Source organism: Podarcis raffonei, chromosome 11, assembly GCF_027172205.1.
Source record: "Podarcis raffonei isolate rPodRaf1 chromosome 11, rPodRaf1.pri, whole genome shotgun sequence".
NCBI lineage: Eukaryota > Metazoa > Chordata > Lepidosauria > Squamata > Lacertidae > Podarcis > Podarcis raffonei.
The window spans coordinates 8668051-8685116 of record NC_070612.1 but is presented as its reverse complement, the minus strand read 5'-3'; the positions used below and the strand labels follow the sequence as shown (position 1 = coordinate 8685116).

General features: G+C 46.7%; 1 protein-coding gene across 1 annotated transcript in view; it reads left to right on the top strand.

Moving 5' to 3' along the window:
- Positions 1-9167: 9167 nt before the first annotated feature.
- The window catches only part of PSTPIP2 (proline-serine-threonine phosphatase interacting protein 2), a 66306-nt gene continuing 58407 nt past the window's right edge, over positions 9168-17066 (top strand). Inside the window, exon 1 of the mRNA XM_053407599.1 lies at positions 9168-9495. Within this exon, the coding sequence (XP_053263574.1) occupies positions 9463-9495 (33 nt within the window). The 5' untranslated portion in view covers positions 9168-9462. The remainder of the gene's footprint in view (positions 9496-17066) is intronic.

Below are 17066 nucleotides of genomic sequence, written 5' to 3'. Positions count from 1 at the left end.
CAAGTCACAAATCCAGTGACACACTGCAGACCAGGTGAATGAAGCCTGTGAGCCATGTTTTGGGAACCCCTGCCTAGAGATTAAATCCACACCTCTCAGCATGTGTGCATGGTGTATTGGGTATGTGAGAGTGAAATAATGGCTTTAAGGTCTCCAGTTTGAGCAACTTTGGAGATGATCAAGAGGCACAAGATTAGAGGAGTCACACATGGAAAAGCCCCAGAGTTCATCCACCCTGCAAAGAAACCTGACACGTACATTCCATTTCCCAGCAGTCAAAGTTTCCTTCCTAGCCCCTGGCTTTTTCCTCTTCCATCAGAAGTCACGTATGTGACGGAAGGCCAGTGCTCCATCTTGTTCACCTGTGCTGTGGCTTGCACAACCAGAGCACACATTTCCAGCTCCCTTTTTGAAACCCCTGACTTTAATACATTGTAATATATTTTAAGCCAACACTGATGGTTCAGATCACAAATACATGATAGACAAAGGGTCACCCGCTAACCCTTTGATCTTGTTGGAAGAGGGGGGTACGTATCCCCCATAATAAATACATGGGGCCAAATAAAACATTTCATTGTACAGTGGTACCTCAGTTTACAAACTTAATCCGTTCTGGAAATCCGTTCTTAAACTGAAACTCCTTAAATTGGCAGACCCCTAGCTGGCTCCAGCCCACCAGCCGGCAGCCAGTCGAACTCCAGTCCTCGGTTCTGCATCAAAAAATGTGACTCGGAGCTTCAGAAGCCTTTCAGAAGCTGAGCATGCAAGCCAGCAGAAATAACAAAACTTCGCGACGGAAGGGCGGACAGAGGCAGATGTCAAGCATATTTACAAGCAGTTTATTCAGCATAGATCAGGACAAAGAAAACATGTCTGCTCTCTTTCATGTCCAAGAGCAAGAAGCATAAGGCAAAAGCTATACACAAATGGAAGTTCCCAGCAAGCTGTGCTGGAATGTAAACAGACATGTGACATACAACAGCTCCACACATCTGTTTAGGTGGAACGGAACATCAATATCCTAACACCAACCTCTGTGTGTGTGTGTGTGTGTGTGTGTGTACTCAAATGAGCATGGGTTTGTGTGTGCCAAACTGGGTCTTTGACCCGGGTGAAAGAAAGCCTACTTTCGCCCCTGCTAAACCTCCGCTGCCTTGTGGGATATTTTTGGAAGAACAAAAGGCTAAGCAGTAAACCCTATGCGAATTTGGAGTTGAGTCCCTAAAACAATTGTATGGTGCCTTATTCTCTTCCTTCTGGCAACTCCTGCAGCCAAGCTGGTGCCAAAAGTCTTCTTCTTTGGACCACATCAGCGTGGCCAAGAGGAGGGTCTTCTCATCTGGGTAACCCAGAACCTCCATAGCCACTGCCCAGGCTTGTCTCCCAGGGACGTGAGTGATACTGTGGTCTAAACAGGTCTAATCTTGGCCTTGAAGCAAGATTAACGCTGCATCCCATAGTTCTTTGACTGGACTAAACCATCCAGGGTTCCTTTACCTTTTTTTAACCCAGGGAGGTCACTTTGCTGCTGTTAACACAACGGTTTGTCTTCACCCCTGGAGGCACACTCCATTGTCTCTTCAAGCAGAGGGATAACAGCCACCACCATGGTATCATTTTGTGTGTTCATCCCCACGTTGCACCTGGATTAAGGGATGTCACTAATCCAATAATTGTGCAGCTTCCTGGGTTTCTGGAGACACTTTCCAGGAAAGTACACCTTCCTGCTGGTGTTTTCCCCACCTCCATAGTCTTGCTCCATAGACTTCCTTGCAGTAATATGATGCTTGCGGCTTAATCCTCCCAGAACACCCAGTTTCATTCAGGTCTGTTCCTTACACTCAGTCGCACATTACAGCAAGGCAGCCTTCTTGGGTGCAGGAGACAGAAAGGAAAAGAGGACAGAAAGGCTCATGGATTTAATCTGGAATACTTTTTCTACAGTGGAAAGAACACTCTTCAAAGAAACATCTCTACCAAAGGAGGTAAGAAAGCAATGGTTGGAGAAGAAAAGGAAGCACAGGTGATTTTGGAAGAAGTATTAAATCTTTGTTGTGAGTTCTGGCTTAGAGGTCCTTTTGGGTTATCTTGGACATTTTCCAGGGACTGGGCAAAAGCATTTCAATCTAGTGACAAGGACATCCTTTGCAGGCAGACAACCGCCCAGATTTAATCTCTGGCTCAGGCAACTGAAAGATCAGGCAGCAGGTAGAGAACGTAGCTTGAGGCTGGATCTAACATGCATAAGAATGGGGTGGTAGACTCCTGATTCAGGGTAGAACGAACAGTTTCTCTTTTTTTGCAACTGCTTTTTATTGGGGTTTCATTTAATATAAACAAAATACAGTAAAATTCAACAGCCATTTACCCACATTCTCTCCCCACACTCTGCTGAGCATTGACTTCCTTCCCTCCCTTCAACAGGTTTTCTTACGTCAGTTACTTTTCCACAGTTTCTTATTGTATCCAATCCTGTCTACATCGTAAGATTTATTTCAGTCCTGCCAGAGTCTTCAGATTTCTACAGCTATTATTTATGTACTCCATAAATTTACTCCAATCTTTTTGGAATTTTGTTTCCTCCTGATTTTGGATCCTACAAGTCAGTTTTGCTAGTTCCACATAATCAACCATCTTCGTCTGCCACTCCTCTATTGTTGGTAATTTCCATTTTTGGGCTACAAAGTTCTGGTAGAATGAACAGTTCCAATGCAGTTGCTGATCAAATTTATGAATGCTGTAAAAGATAAAATAGAGTGGAGACAGCAGGGAGAGCAAATTGCTTCTCCCAAATGGCTAGTTTTCTGCTTCTAGTTCTTCTTACTCAAGGGACCAATAAAAATGATCTCTTCCCATGCAGTTTGACTTGTACAGTCCATTCTGCCAACTCATAATTTTAAATATCCAGCCTGGGCTGCTGTGAGATGCTGCCGGCCAGAGCAATCCAGCAGCCTGTCTCTTCCTAAGTTAGCTTCATGTTAGCCTGTTGTGATTGTCTAGGGGTGCTTTCAGACTGTCGCTGGTTTAGGGTAGGATCAGGCCTTTTGCAACAAGGAACATCCTGACTCATAGTTAAGTCTCTTAGACACTGGTATGCAAGCAGCTTTCTGACATTTATTTGCCCCCTGTTCACACATGCATACACACACGAAGTAGGCGTAAAGCACAGCTTGCAGGCTGTTCACCACCAAACCCCTTATTCGCTTACAGCCATGTGAAATCTGCCTCCCTGCCCTTAGCTAGCAAAATATTAGTGGCCTGATCAGGAACAAGATTACCTGGGGGTAGCTGTGTGGTGGATCATGGGAACTTGCCTTAACACCCTTGTACAGTGGTACCTCGGGTTACATACGCTTCAGGTTACATGCGCTTCAGGTTGCAGACTCCGCTAACCCAGAAATAGTACCTCGGGTTAAGAACTTTGCTTCAGGATGAGAACAGAAATCGTGCTCTGGCGGCGTGACTGCAGTGGGAGGCCGCATTAGCTAAAGTGGTGCTTCAGGTTAAGAACAGTTTCAGGTTAAGAACGGACCTCCAGAACAGATTAAGTTTGTAACCAGAGGTACCACTGTACTACAGGGATGCGGGTGGCACTGTGGGTTAAACCACAGAGCCTAGGACTTACCAATCAGAAGGTCGGCAGTTCAAATCCCCGTGACGGGGTGAGCTCCCGTTGCTCGGTCCCTGCTCCTGCCAACCTAGCAGTTCGAAAGCACGTCAAAGTGCAAGTAGATAAATAGGTACCGCTTTATAGCGGGAAGGTAATGGCGTTTCCGTGCGCTGCTCTGGTTCGCCAGAAGCGGCTTAGTCATGCTAGCCACATGACCCGGAAGCTGTACGCTGGCTCCCTCGGTCAATAAAGCGAGATGAGCGCTGCAACCCCAGAGTCGGTCACAACTGGACCTAATGGTCAGGGGTCCCTTTACCTTTACCTTACCACTGTACTTCAGCTTTCTGCAGACAACTTCTGATGCAAAAGGACAGCACTTACTACAGAACCCTCTTTGGCTTCTGGGCTGGCAATGTGGTAAAGTGAAGTGCCCATCCCTCGGATTAGTCTTGAGGGCTTCTTGTTGCCGACCCCTCTTTGGAAGCAATCCTCCTGAGGTTGAGTTATCGGCAACAGAGAGGGTGTGTTTGTGGGCTTGGGACTTCCTCCTGTATGCATTCTTACTGTCATAACCTGGAAACAAACTAGGCGATTGTCCTGTCTGACCTTCCTCATTGTTCGGCCGTATTTTTAGTAACTCTTGTCAGGCCGGGCAAACCGGGAGAACAGGTGGAGTCTTCATTCTGTGCCAACAGCATCTGACACGTTGTGAATTGCGATGCCTCTCGTTGCAAACTTTGCATAAGAAATGCTCCTGTAATTTCTATGTTCCAGTGGTGGGTGGTTTACCGGTACTTGCAAATACAGCCTTTAATCATTTTATCTGCTGTCAGCTTGTGGTGCTTTGAACAGTTGTTTTATCCTTTTTAAATATATATATATATCAATATATCAATTGTTTTGTATTTTTATGTCTCATGAGCTGCTTTGTGAGGGTTTTATGCCATGAAAGGCAGCCTTAAAAATACTTCTATCTATTCATGAGCCGGTCACTATTGTTTCTCAAGACGGAACTTCACCATCGCAAAGTTTTCAGCTTTTACTTAAAAGGAAAAAAGGGGGGGGGACATCTGGGCACTTTACAGTGGTACCTCAGGTTAAGAACTTAATTCTTTCTGGAGGTCCGTTCTTAACCTGAAACTGTTCTTAACCTGAGGTACCACTTTAGCTAATGGGGCTCCCGCTGCCGCTGTGCCGCCGCCACACAATTTCTGTTCTCATCCTGAAGTAAAGTTCTTAATCTGAGGTACTACTTCTGGGTTAGCAGACTCTGTAACCTGAAGCGTTTGTAACCAGAGGTACCACTGTACAGGTCTTCATCCTGCAGTGTTAAACTCTGGAACTCACTTCCACAGGAGATGGCCACGAATGTGGATGGCTTTCAAAGAGGATTAGACAAATTTGTGCAAGATGAGACTGTCATTGGCTGCTAAACCTGATGGCTATGTTTTACCTCGTTGCTAGAGGCAGTAATTGCTTTGGAATACCAGTGGCTGGGAATCACAGGTGGGGAGACTGCTGTAGTGCTCAGACTCTGTTTTTGAGAATCCCACAGACATCTGGTTGGCCACTGTGAGAACAAGATCCAGAACTAGGCGGCTCACTTGTCTGCTCCAGCAAACTCTTCTCGTGCTCTTAAATGAAGAACGCTCTCCCCCCTCCCCCAGTTATTAAATAATTTTGTTAAGTAAATAATAATAATAATTTATTATTTATACCCCGCCCATCCGGCTGGGTTCCCCCAGCCACTCTGGGCAGCTTCCAACAGAATACAGTGCTACCTCGGGTTAAGAACTTAATTCATTCCGCAGGTCCGTTCTTAACCTGAAACTGTTCTTAACCTGAAGCACCACTTTAGCCAATGGGGCCTCCCGCTGTCGCCGTGCCACTGGAGCACGATTTCTGTTCTCATCCTGAAGCAAAGTTCTTAACCTGAGGTACTATTTCTGGGTTAGTGGAATCTGTGACCTGAAGCGTCTGTAACCTGAAGCATCTGTAACCTGAGGTACCACTGTATTAAAATACAATAACCTATTAAACATTAAAAGCTTCCCTAAACAGGGCTGCCTTCAGATGTCTTCTAAAAGTCTGGTACAGTCATACCTCGGGTTAAAGTTGCTTCAGGTTGAGCGTTTTTTGGGTTGCGCTCTGCGGCGACCCGCAAGTAAAGGAACGCGTTACTTCCAGGTTTTGCCGCTCATGCATGCGCAGACACTCAAAATAACATCACGTGCATGCGCAGAAGCTGCAAATCGCGACCCGTGCAGACATGCGTTCTCTTCACGTTGTGAACTGGGCTCCGGAATGGATCCCGTTTGCATCCAGAGGTAACACTGTAGTTGTTTTTCTCTTTGACATCTGGTGGGAGGGCGTTCCAGAGGACGGGTGCCACTACCGAGAAGGCCCTCTGCCTGGTTCCCTGTAACTTGGCTTCTCGCAGCGAGGGAAGCACCAGAAGGCCCTCGGCACTGGACCTCAATGTCCGGGCTGAACGATGGGGTGGTTACGTAGCAGTTAAGAGTCTCAAACAACAACCAGGGAGCCCTGGATTCAAATCTCCACTCAGCCATGGCATTCATGGGCAGACCTTTGCTGCTCATCTCACAGGCCAACCTACCTCGCAGGGTTATTGTGAGGGTAACATGAAGAGAACTATGTGTGCTACTTCATGCTTGGGGGAAAGGTGGGTGGGATTTAAAAAAATACACTAAATATGATTGACAAAGAGGAAAAATAAGCAAGGGCAGCTTTTCTGAGCCTTGCCTGGGAAGCTAGACTGGCTCAAATTGTGTTTCTTCCAGAATTTTAAAAGGGGTGGGATGGAACCATTTCCCCTTTTGCATTTGGCTAGCAAGGTCAGCATGGTTTTTAAAAAAATACTTTTTCCTTTTCAACCTGGGATAAGCAATTGTGAAAATCACAGGCTTCTGGTTTCTCTTTTTTTTTTTTACATTAATTTTTTATTAAAGGGTTTTTTTTATAACAAAAACAAAACAATACAATACAATACAATAAACACAACAAACAAAAAAACCAAGTACAATTTCAGATCTTATTTTCTTGTACCTTACTTCCCCGACTTCCTCATGCCTCCCTTTTCTGTATTCCAATTTCTAATCATTTATTCAGCAAATCTTCCCTTATTTTAACTTAGTTTGATCTTACTTATTCTCCTTATCTTATCCATTACCGATAGTAACCATTTATTTTATAATTCAACATCATTTTAACTTTAATTAATTTTATAATATTTCTTTAAATAGTCCTTAAATTTTTTCCATTCTTCTTCTGCTGCTTCTCTTCCCTGGTTTCGGGCTCGTCATCTCTGCCAGGCCCATGTAGTCAATCACCTTCATCTGCCATTCTTCCAAGGTGGGTAGATCTTGTGTCCACAGGCTTCTGGTTTCTCTTAACTGCATACCCTTGTCAGAAACCATTCTTCCTTCAGAGCACAGCACTTCTTCTTCCCACAATCTACTGCGTCTGAAAGTGTTTTGTGTGTAACAAGCAACTTGAAAACTGGAGTTAATTAGCACCTGCAAATGTTCCCTGATCTCGCCAACACTCCATCTGATCCTCCTACCACACCTCTGCTCCTAAATGAAGCTTCTGTTGCCATGCACAGAGTTGCCACCTTTTTGTCTGACAGGGCTCCTCTTTCTGTGCAGCACAACAGATGCAGCCTTTTCCTGGGCAATAGTAAGGGAGAGCTCTACCTGTTGAATGCTTGCCACCTATCAATCAGAACTACACCAGAAAGACCACAATCTTAACAGTCCCACCCTAACCATGTTGAGTCTAAACAACCTTTGCATTCAAGGAAGTAGTGCCTTTAGGAGCTGTAGTAAACAATGCTTATTTGGAAGTAAATCAGAGTTCAGTGTGGCTTACTCGCAAGTAAGTGTGTGCAGGAGTGCTGCCTTGCTATTACTCCAAATGAATTTCCATTTCCATTACTCCCAAGAGTGTGCCTAAGGATTGCAGCTGTACGGCCCAATGCTACATGCATTATTACTCTCAGGACAAATACCACATAATACATTTAAGGCACATGGCTTCTATCAACAAATTATGGGAATTGTAGTTTGTTAAAGTCGCTGGGAACACTTTCTCTCTTAGGGGTAAACTACAGTTCTAACCTAGGATGCGGGTGGTGCTGTGGGTTAAACCACAGAGCCTAGGGCTTGCTGATCAGAAGGTCGGCGGTTTGAATCCCCACGACGGGGTGAGCTCCCATTGCTCGCTCCCTGCTCCTGCCCACCTAGCAGTTCGAAAGCATGAAGTGCAAGTAGATAAATAGGTACTGCTCTGGCAGGAAGGTAAACAGCATTTCTGTGCGCTGCTTTGGTTTGCCAGAAGCGGCTTAGTCATGCTGGCCACATGACCCAGAAGCTGTACGCTGGCTCCCTTGGCCAATAAAGCGAGATGAGCGCCACAACCCCAGAGTCGGCTACAACTGGACCTAACGGTCAGGGGTCCCCTTTACCTTTACCTTACAGTTCTAACCACAACCCTATATCTATATAATCCAAACCTGCTTTCTTGGTAGTAAAGCCCACTGAAATCAATGGGGGTTAACGTCTGAGTAAACATGGTAAAGATTTGCATCAAAGATTTTGCAGCAAAACAAGAAACTTCTGTGATACATTAAAAGATTAACAAATTATGCTATAAACTTTTATGGACTATAGTCCACGTCATCAGACTTATAAAGTGTTGCTCTGAGTTACAAATATGCATAGTATATATTTATTGGGACCAGTTGCTGCAAATTTGTTAAAGTTACTGGGAAGTATAGTTCTTTGAGGAGTGAACTACAGTTCCCAAGGTTCTTGGGGCGGGTGTTTTAAATGTGTAGTGAATATGCAGCTTTATTTTGGACCTCTTTAACCTGACTTGTGAAATTTAAGAACATGTACACGATTGCTGGGCACCAGCCTCCCCCCCAATTAAAACATGGTGTTTTAATTGTAACCTGCCCTGGGACCTTCAGGTGAAGGCTGGGCAAAATAAAATAATAACTATAATTATTATTAACACCCCATTGAACTCAGTCATTTTTGAGTAACCACATATAAAAGGATGACACTGTCCGTGCTCTGGAGTAGTCCTCAGATTACCCCTCCCCCAAGTCAAGGAACAGCCTCAAACTCCATTTTTTTTACAATTTGTGCAAAAAAGAGGAAATTTGAGCATGCATTTCTTAGCCCTCTATGAGAAGCTACACACAGAGAGAAATCCTTTTACACACCTTTTTATTTTTTAAATTTATTTTTCATTTTTCAACAGTGTTATTTGCATTTAAAACATTTCCAACTTTTTGCACATCTGGGATTACTTGAATACCCGGACTTCCCCCCTCCCTCAGTTTCCAATATTTATCCGTTCTTTTTACTGCATCCAATTACATTTTTTCAAATTCACTTTTAATATTAACCTTGTTAATGTTATAAGTGTTAATAACAATCCTGCTGACGTCTTTAAACCTTCACAGCGATCTTGAAGGTGCTCTATGAATTTCCCCCACCTCCTGCACAACTTTTTAAAGGCATTTTGCTAGCGGGCACCAACTCCATCTCGGGGGCCTAACCATCCCCAGCCCTTCCCCTTTTGTCCAATTCAGAGGGGAAGAATGGGTTCCTTTTTTCTTTTCTTTTTTGCGCGTGCACCGGCTTTAAGACCCAGCAGGAAAGGGAAGCAGGGAAGGGAGTGGGGGGGGGGGGCGAGAAGGCACGGAGAATTGAGGAACTTGCGTGGAGCAGCTCGGCCGGGCAGCAGCAGCAACAGCAGCCTGGGCACTTTTTGCGCACCTGGCAGAAGAGGTGGGGATCTAACCTGTTGCAGCCGCCATGCGGGAGACGCTTTTCAAGGACAACTTCTGGGTGAGAGGGGAGAAAGCGTGGGAGCGTGTCCGGTCTCTGGAAGGAAAAGTTAGACACCCACCCCTCTCCTTTCAAGGCTTAGTTATAAGGGGTTGGGGAGAGGGGGCGTTTGGATACCTGCAGCAAAGCTGCACAGATGCAATGCGCAAACCCTGCGCCTCTAAGGGCGAATTTCTCGCCAGGTGCGCGCGTCCTCTTGGCGATGCAGCTGTTTTTGTGTCTGTGTGCGGTGGTGGAGGGGAAGCGCAACTGGCGCAATTGCTCCCTCTGGGCAGCTCTTAAAGGCGCAAGGGCTGTTTGGGGATTCAAAACGGGGGGCGAGGACCTACTTAGAGGCTGGTTTGCGTCCTGCGTTGCGCCTCGAGCGAAGCGTCTTGTCCCAGCCGGAAGGTTGTAGGCAATTTATCGCGGCTTAAAAGTTTTTTGTGCAGGTGAGAGCTAAGGAAATGGACCTTGGTTCCAGAAACGCGTGCCACAGCGAATTTGTGCTGAGCTTTAGGGTGTTGCATAGATACATAGAGTCACAGAATTGGGTGGGACCCTGAGGGTCGTCTAGACCAATCCCCTGAAATGTGTGAATTTGCCCCCTGCGAGGATCGAACCTGCAACCTTGGCATTATCGGCACCAGGCTGTAACCTGTGCGTTGGTTGTGTGTTTGGTCTGTGCAGGGTCTGGATTGAGCAGTGGCTGTTTCTGCCTGTTTCTGGTCCCTCCCTGTCCTTAAATGCTCTGCTGCCCTTCTGAGTCTCTTCCTTTTTCTGCCTGCCTCTTCCTGCTCATTCTCCAGGCTTTCAACAGAGAGGTGTGCCAGTCCAGATGCTGATCCTGTTCTCACAGTGGCCAGCCAGTGGGAAGCCTGCATGGCAGACCTCAGTGCAACAGCATTCACGATTCCAGTCAACTGATACTGAGAGGCACAATGCCTTCGGAGCAAGAGGCAGAACTTAGCCATTTTTAGCCTTCTCCTCCATGAATTTGCCTAACCATCCATTGTCGGTGGCCACTGTCGCCTCTTGAGAGATAGCTTGGGAGCCATCGTGGTGTAGTGGTTAAGAGCGGTGGACTCGTAATCTAGTGAACCGGGTTCGCTTCCCCGCTCCTCCACATGCAGCTGCTGGGTGACCTTGGGCTAGTCACGCTTCTCTGAAGTCTCTCAGCCTCACTCACCTCACAGAGTGTTTGTTGTCGGGGAGGAAGGGAAAAGGAGATTGTTAACTGCTTTGAGACTCCTTAAGGGGAGTGAAAGGGATGCAGGTGGCGCTGTGGGTTAAACCACAGAGCCTAGGACTTGCTGATCAGAAGGTCGGCGGTTCGAATCCCCGCGACGGGTGAGCTCCCGTTGCTCGGTCCCAGCTCCTGCCAACCTAGCAGTTCGAAAGCACGTCAAAGTGCAAGTAGATGAATAGGTACCACTCCGGCGGGAAGGTAAACGGCGTTTCTGTGCGCTGCTCTGGTTTGCCAGAAGCAGCTTAGTCATGCTGGCCTCATGACCCAGAAGCTGTATGCCGGCTCCCTCGGCCTATAGAGCGAGATGAGCACCACAACCCCAGAGTCGGTCACAACTGGACCTAATGTTCAGGGGTCCCTTTACCTTTACCTTTAAGGGGAGTGAAAGGCGTGATATCAAGTCCAAACTCTTCTCTTCTTCTTGAGGGATTGAATTCCATGGTTTATTTAACTGTGTGCTGGGTGAAAAACGTCATCTGGTCTGCCCTAGATCTTGCAACAGACATTCAACTTCTTTGGATGTCGATGAGTTCCACAGTTACGCAAGAGGGAGGAAAGTTTTTCTCCATTCTGTTGCATGGGACCGTTCCCAAGTTCTAAAGTTATAGAGAGTGAGAAAAAAACGTATCTACTTTCTTCACACCATTCATAATTTTATAGACGCCTCTCGTGTCTCCCCTGCCTTTTGCTCAGCTTTTAAAAAACCACCAAGTCCCAGATGTTGTAATCCTTCCTCAGAGCGGAGTTGCTCCAGTCCCTTCTTGATCATTTCGGTTGCTGATTTTGGAATCTTTTTAAGCTCTACAATATCCATTTCGAGGCACAGTGACCAGAACTGTGGTTATATCATAGATTTGCATTTTATGTTCCTGCCCATTCCTAATTATTCATAAAAAAGGAGTTTTCTTATCTACAGCTGCTGCACACTGGCTTGGCACTTTATTTAAGGTGCCTGGTATGACCCCCAAGTTCTCTTTTCTGGTCAGCCACCACTATTTCAGAGCTTGCTAGCATATATATCAAGTTAGAGGTGGGTTTTTTTCTCTCCCTAATGTGCATCAGTTTACACTTGCTTACGCTGAATTTCATTTGCTATTTTAAAGCCCTTTCAGCCAGTTTTGAGAGATTCTTTGTGGAGCTCTTCACATTCCCTTCATTCAGAATACCAGGATTTGGCCTTGACTCATCAGTTGTTGTAATGGTCATGAGCATGTGCAGAGTGCTTCCCTTGCACCGCCGAATTGTCCAGAGATAGGCCAAAAGTTTCTATGATTAGTAATGGAGAGCCTCTCAGGTCACGCAAGCTGAAATAGCAGTATATATCTTTTCTTTTTAAATAGCCAGTGCTAACTTCCTTCTCTGACCTGCAACTATTATCTTATTTGATAAATGCATTTCTGGAATGCAATAAATTTATGCAGTGAATACTGGCATTTTCCTTCTATCAATCCTAATAGGAAGAATTCTGTTCCATTTGCTTTAGAATCTTATTTCTCTCCCACTCTCTAAGCTGGTGTGCCATAGTGGCAAACAGTCTAATCCCAACCAAACAGCCGTTTGGTAGATCCTAAGTTATTGTCTAACTGGATTTTGGAGGGTTTTCTCTCTCTCCGTTATGAACTGATAATAATAATAAATAATAATTTATTATTTGTACCCCGCCCATCTGGCTGGGTTTCCCCAGCCACTCAGGGCAGCTTCTAACAAAGATTAAAAATACATTAAAATGTCAAACATTAAAAACCTCCCTGAACAGGGCTGCCTTCAGATGTCTTCTAAATATCAGGTAGTTGTTTATCTCTTTGACGTCTGATGGGAAGGCGTTCCACAGGGCGGGCGCCACCACCAAGAAGGCCCTCTGCCTGGCTCCCTGAAACTTGGCTTCTCGCAGTGAGGGAACCGCCAGAAGGCCCTCAGCGCTGGACCTCAGCGTCCGGGCAGAATGATGGGGGTGGAGATGCACCTTTAGGTATACTCAACCACTTTCAGAATCGTAGCTCTGTGAGGGAAACGGGGTGGTCTCCTAACAATTCTCAGCAGCCCAAACAAACCACAGTTTCCAGGATTTTTGGGGAGGAAGTCATGACCATTTAAAGTGGGATAATACTGCTATACAGTGGTACCTCAGGTTAAGTACTTAATTCGTTCTTAACCTGAAACTGTTCTTAACCTGAAGCACCACTTTAGCTAATGGGGCCCCCTGCTGCTGCCGCGCCGCCGGAGCACACTTTCTGTTCTCATCCTGAAGCAAAGTTCTTAACCTGAAGCACTATTTCTGGGTTAGCTCTGTAACCTGAAGCGTATGTAACCTGAGGTACCACTGTAAATGTACAATGCAAGTGGCGCCTCAATGGATTTACAAAGCCAGGAATGCAGAAAAGGATACAGACCAGAGGAACAGCGAAAGGTGAAGGACGCAGCAATCAGACACACAAAAAAAGTCACTTGCACCATTTCACATCCTGCATATTTACATAGTAGCAAAGACAGACAACGGACCTTGTCGCCCAGAGTTTAGGATCACACAGCGAGAGAGAACCTCTTGAAGGCCAACCATCTGGACTCTCTGCTTAAACCAATCCCTCTTCCCAGGGAACTCTGGGAATTACGCCTCTGGGAGGGGAACAAGGAAGTCTCCTTTCAACTTGCAGCACCCTTTACAAAACTACAGTTCCCAGAATTCTCTGGAAGAAGCAGGAACTGGTAAAACTGGCCAGAAACATCAGGGGGAAGCTGCCAAGTGTGGATCCTTGGGATACAAACTCTGTATATGTTAAGTTGTGGGTGAACATATCAGACAGCACAGCGATTCTTCAAACAGCTCTTGTTTATTCACAGAACAGAACTGAACTGAAGGGTTCAGCCAGCCTGCTTATATAGAACTCCAGTAGAACGCAACAGTAACCATTTTCTGTAACTATCCAATCACTGAACGTCACTTTCGATTCCTTATTTGCATATGTGGACCTGAGTGAAAACTAGTATCCCCCTGCTGGCCCAGGGTGAGAACTTCAGTACATAACAGTATATCCTCAAGTGCTTTGAGGGGGCTTGCATTTCACTTTCTACTGTTGCAACCTTCATTGTCCTGCCCCCAACATCTTGGCCTGCCCCAAAGCAATTCTCAGAAAAGGACCGACTGAAGAGATGGTCGACTAGAGTCTGCCCTACCTGGCCCTTGCTCCGCCCCCCAGCCGACAGCTGATTGGGCAACTGGGGAGGGGGCGGGGCGACGGCCAGCAAGCAAAGGGGGTGGCACCCAGGCACAGGCCCATAGCTGTCAAAGGATTCCTCGCAAGAAAAGGGAAAAGTTGACAGCTATGCACAGGTCACAAACCCCGCCCACTGCTTTGATGATGAGTGAGCTGTCATTCTCCCAGCCCTACCCAGAGATGGCTGGGATTGAACCTGGAGTCTTCTGCATGCAAAACAGATGCTCTACAACTGAGCTACAGCCCTAACTAACATTTCTGATCTGCAAGGAGTACACCTATGTGGTGTAGTGGTTAAGAGCGGTAGACTCATAATCTGGTGAACCGGGTTCGCTTCCCTGCTCCTCCACATGCAGCTGCTGGGTGACCTTGGGCCAGTCACACTTCTCTGAAGTCTCTCAGCCCCACTCACCTCACAGAGTGTTTGTTGTGGGGAGGAAGGGAAAGGAGAATGTTGGCCGCTTTGAGACTTTAGCTAATGGTAAAGCAGGATATCAAATCCAAACTCTTCTTCTTCTCTTCTTCAGCAGGTTCTCTTAATCTCCTAGTCCAGCCTTTGCTAACATAGCACCCTCCAGAAGTGTTTGACTACAACTCCCGGCAGTCCATGTCACACCCTCTAAATTCTAAATATGCCCGATGTACCCCAAGTTCAGAGACACCCCCCTGCTCCATTGCATACCTCCCTCCTTGCTGCTCCTGTTCCCCAGAGCTCCCCTTCTCCTGATGGAAATCAGCTCCTTGCAATCAGCTCAGTCGGTAGAGCATGAGACTCTTAATCTCATGGGTCATGGGTTCAAGATTCCTGCATTGCCGGGGGTTGGACTAGATGACCCTCGGGGTCCCTTCCGACCAGTGGCGTAGCATGGGGGGTGCAGGGGGGCCGGCCGCACCGGGCGCAACATCTGGGGGTTAGGGTTAGGGGGCGCAAATCCACGGGTTAGGGGGCGCAAATTACTTGCCTTGCCCCGGGTGCTGACAACCCACGCTACGCCACTGCTTCCGACTTTACGATTTTATGATTTCAACACCACACGAAGAGGGTGCCTCTCTTTGCAACCGCTCTCACCTTTGCCTCCTTTCCGCCTCTTTCCATTTCCTCCTGTCGCTTTGCCTTTTCAGGCTGAAAACCCGTGGGAAGAATTTGTTCCTTTTGCATGCACTTACCGTACAGCACCTACTGACTGAGGCCGCTTAAAAATAACAAACGCTGTGGCACTCGTGCTAATAGCAGACGCAGGTGGTGACAGCTGACAGAAATGGAAACAAGAGGCAGATATCAACATGCTTGGCATGTGCGTGTGTGTGTGTGAGAGAGGAGGAAACCCTGGTTTGCGAAAATATGAAGGAAGTATTTAGGAAAGAGAAAGAAAAACCCCACGTTTCAGACTGAGGAGAGGGGCAGTGCCCTTTCTGTCAGAGGGGGCAGATACAGTTCACCATTATATTAGGAAGTGCCATTATATTAGGAAGGTTTGGGGGGAAACCCAAGTGCGTCGTTGCTTAAAAATGGAAGTAGAGGACATCTCAGCAAATGCATAATTGCAACCACACATCTGCTGAGAGCAGGGCTGGTCCAAGATCTTTGGCTGTTTGAGGCAAACCAGAAAATGGCGCCCACGACTCCTCCCATAGGCCACAACTGTCCCGTTTTGAGCGAGACATCCCCAATTGGCAGAAGCCACCCCAGCCTGTTTTGTTTCTCTTTATCTGCGCTTCAGGGACGCGGGTGGCGCTGTGGGTTAAACCACAGAGCCTAGGACTTGCGGATCAGAAGGTCGGCGGTTCGAATGCCCACCATGGGGTGAGCTCCCGTTGCTCAGTACCAGCTCCTGCCAACCTAGCAGTTCGGAAACACGTCAAAGTGCAAGTAGATAAATAGGTACTGCTCTGGCGGGAAGGTAAACGGCGTTTCCGTGCGCTGCTCTGGTTTCGCCAGAAGAAGCTTAGTCATTCTGGCCACATGACCCGGAAGCTGTACGCCGGCTCCCTCAGCCAATAAAGCGAGATGAGCGCCGCAACCCCAGAGTCGGTCACGACTGAACCTAATGATCAGGGGTCCCTTTACCTTTTATCTGTTGAGAGCAGGGCTGGTCCAGGATCTTTGGCTGTGTGAGGCAAACCAGAAAATGGTGCCCGTGCTCCTCCCATATGCCACAACTGTCCTGTTTTGAGCGAGACATCCCCAATTGGCAGAAGCCACCCCAGCCTGTTTTGTTTCTCTTTATCTGCGCTTCTGATACTATTCCGTATCAAAGAGATAAACAGAAATGATGCAAGAAGCAAAAGAAACAACAACTCTGAAATAGCAAAAAAATAACAATGTTAGGCTATCCAAAAAACAAACAGAAAACCAGAAAGCATTCCTCAGCTGATTTCCCCATCCTCTCTTTCCATGGTTCCTTTTGTCTCCTCTTTTTCTCACGTTTTCTTGGTTCGCCCCGTCTGTTGCAACTACTTATCACAAGAGACTAGGGCCCTGCGGGACTTGACATCTTTCTGCAGGGCCTGCAAGACAGAGCTGTTCCGCCTGGCCTTTGGTTTGGACTCAGTCTGACCCTTATGTTTTCCCTCCCCTTATGGTTTTGATCTATCGGCTACTTTTAAAATGAGGCTGCTTTTTAAACTGCATTTTGACCTGTATTTTAAATTGGTCCCCCCCCTTTATGTTTTTACTGTAATTTTACTGGTGTTAGCTGCCCTGAGCCTGGCTCTGGCTGGGGAGAGCGGGGTATAAATAAATTTTATTATTATTATTAATAATAATAATAATAATAATAATAATAATAATAATTAGTTAATTCCTACTCTGCTGAAGAAGCCACTGGAGGTGACCTGGGGAAACAGCACTCAAGGATTACCCTGTCTTTCTGGATTTGCCGCCCCTCCGGGCTGTCCCCAGCCTGCCGCCCAAGGCAGCTGCCTCAGCCAGGCTAATGGGTGGACCGGCTCTGGTTGAGAGAAAAGGTGTGTTTGAGGAGGTGCCTGTTTGAGGAATCCATGGGTTTCATTGACAGATTGGTGACTACCTGTTGAGCAACCGTTTCCTGCCCTGCTGCCCTGCATACGTTTATTATCTCTGCATTGCCAAGTTTACGGCTTGATCGCCCATCATTCTTGCCTGCAAAGGG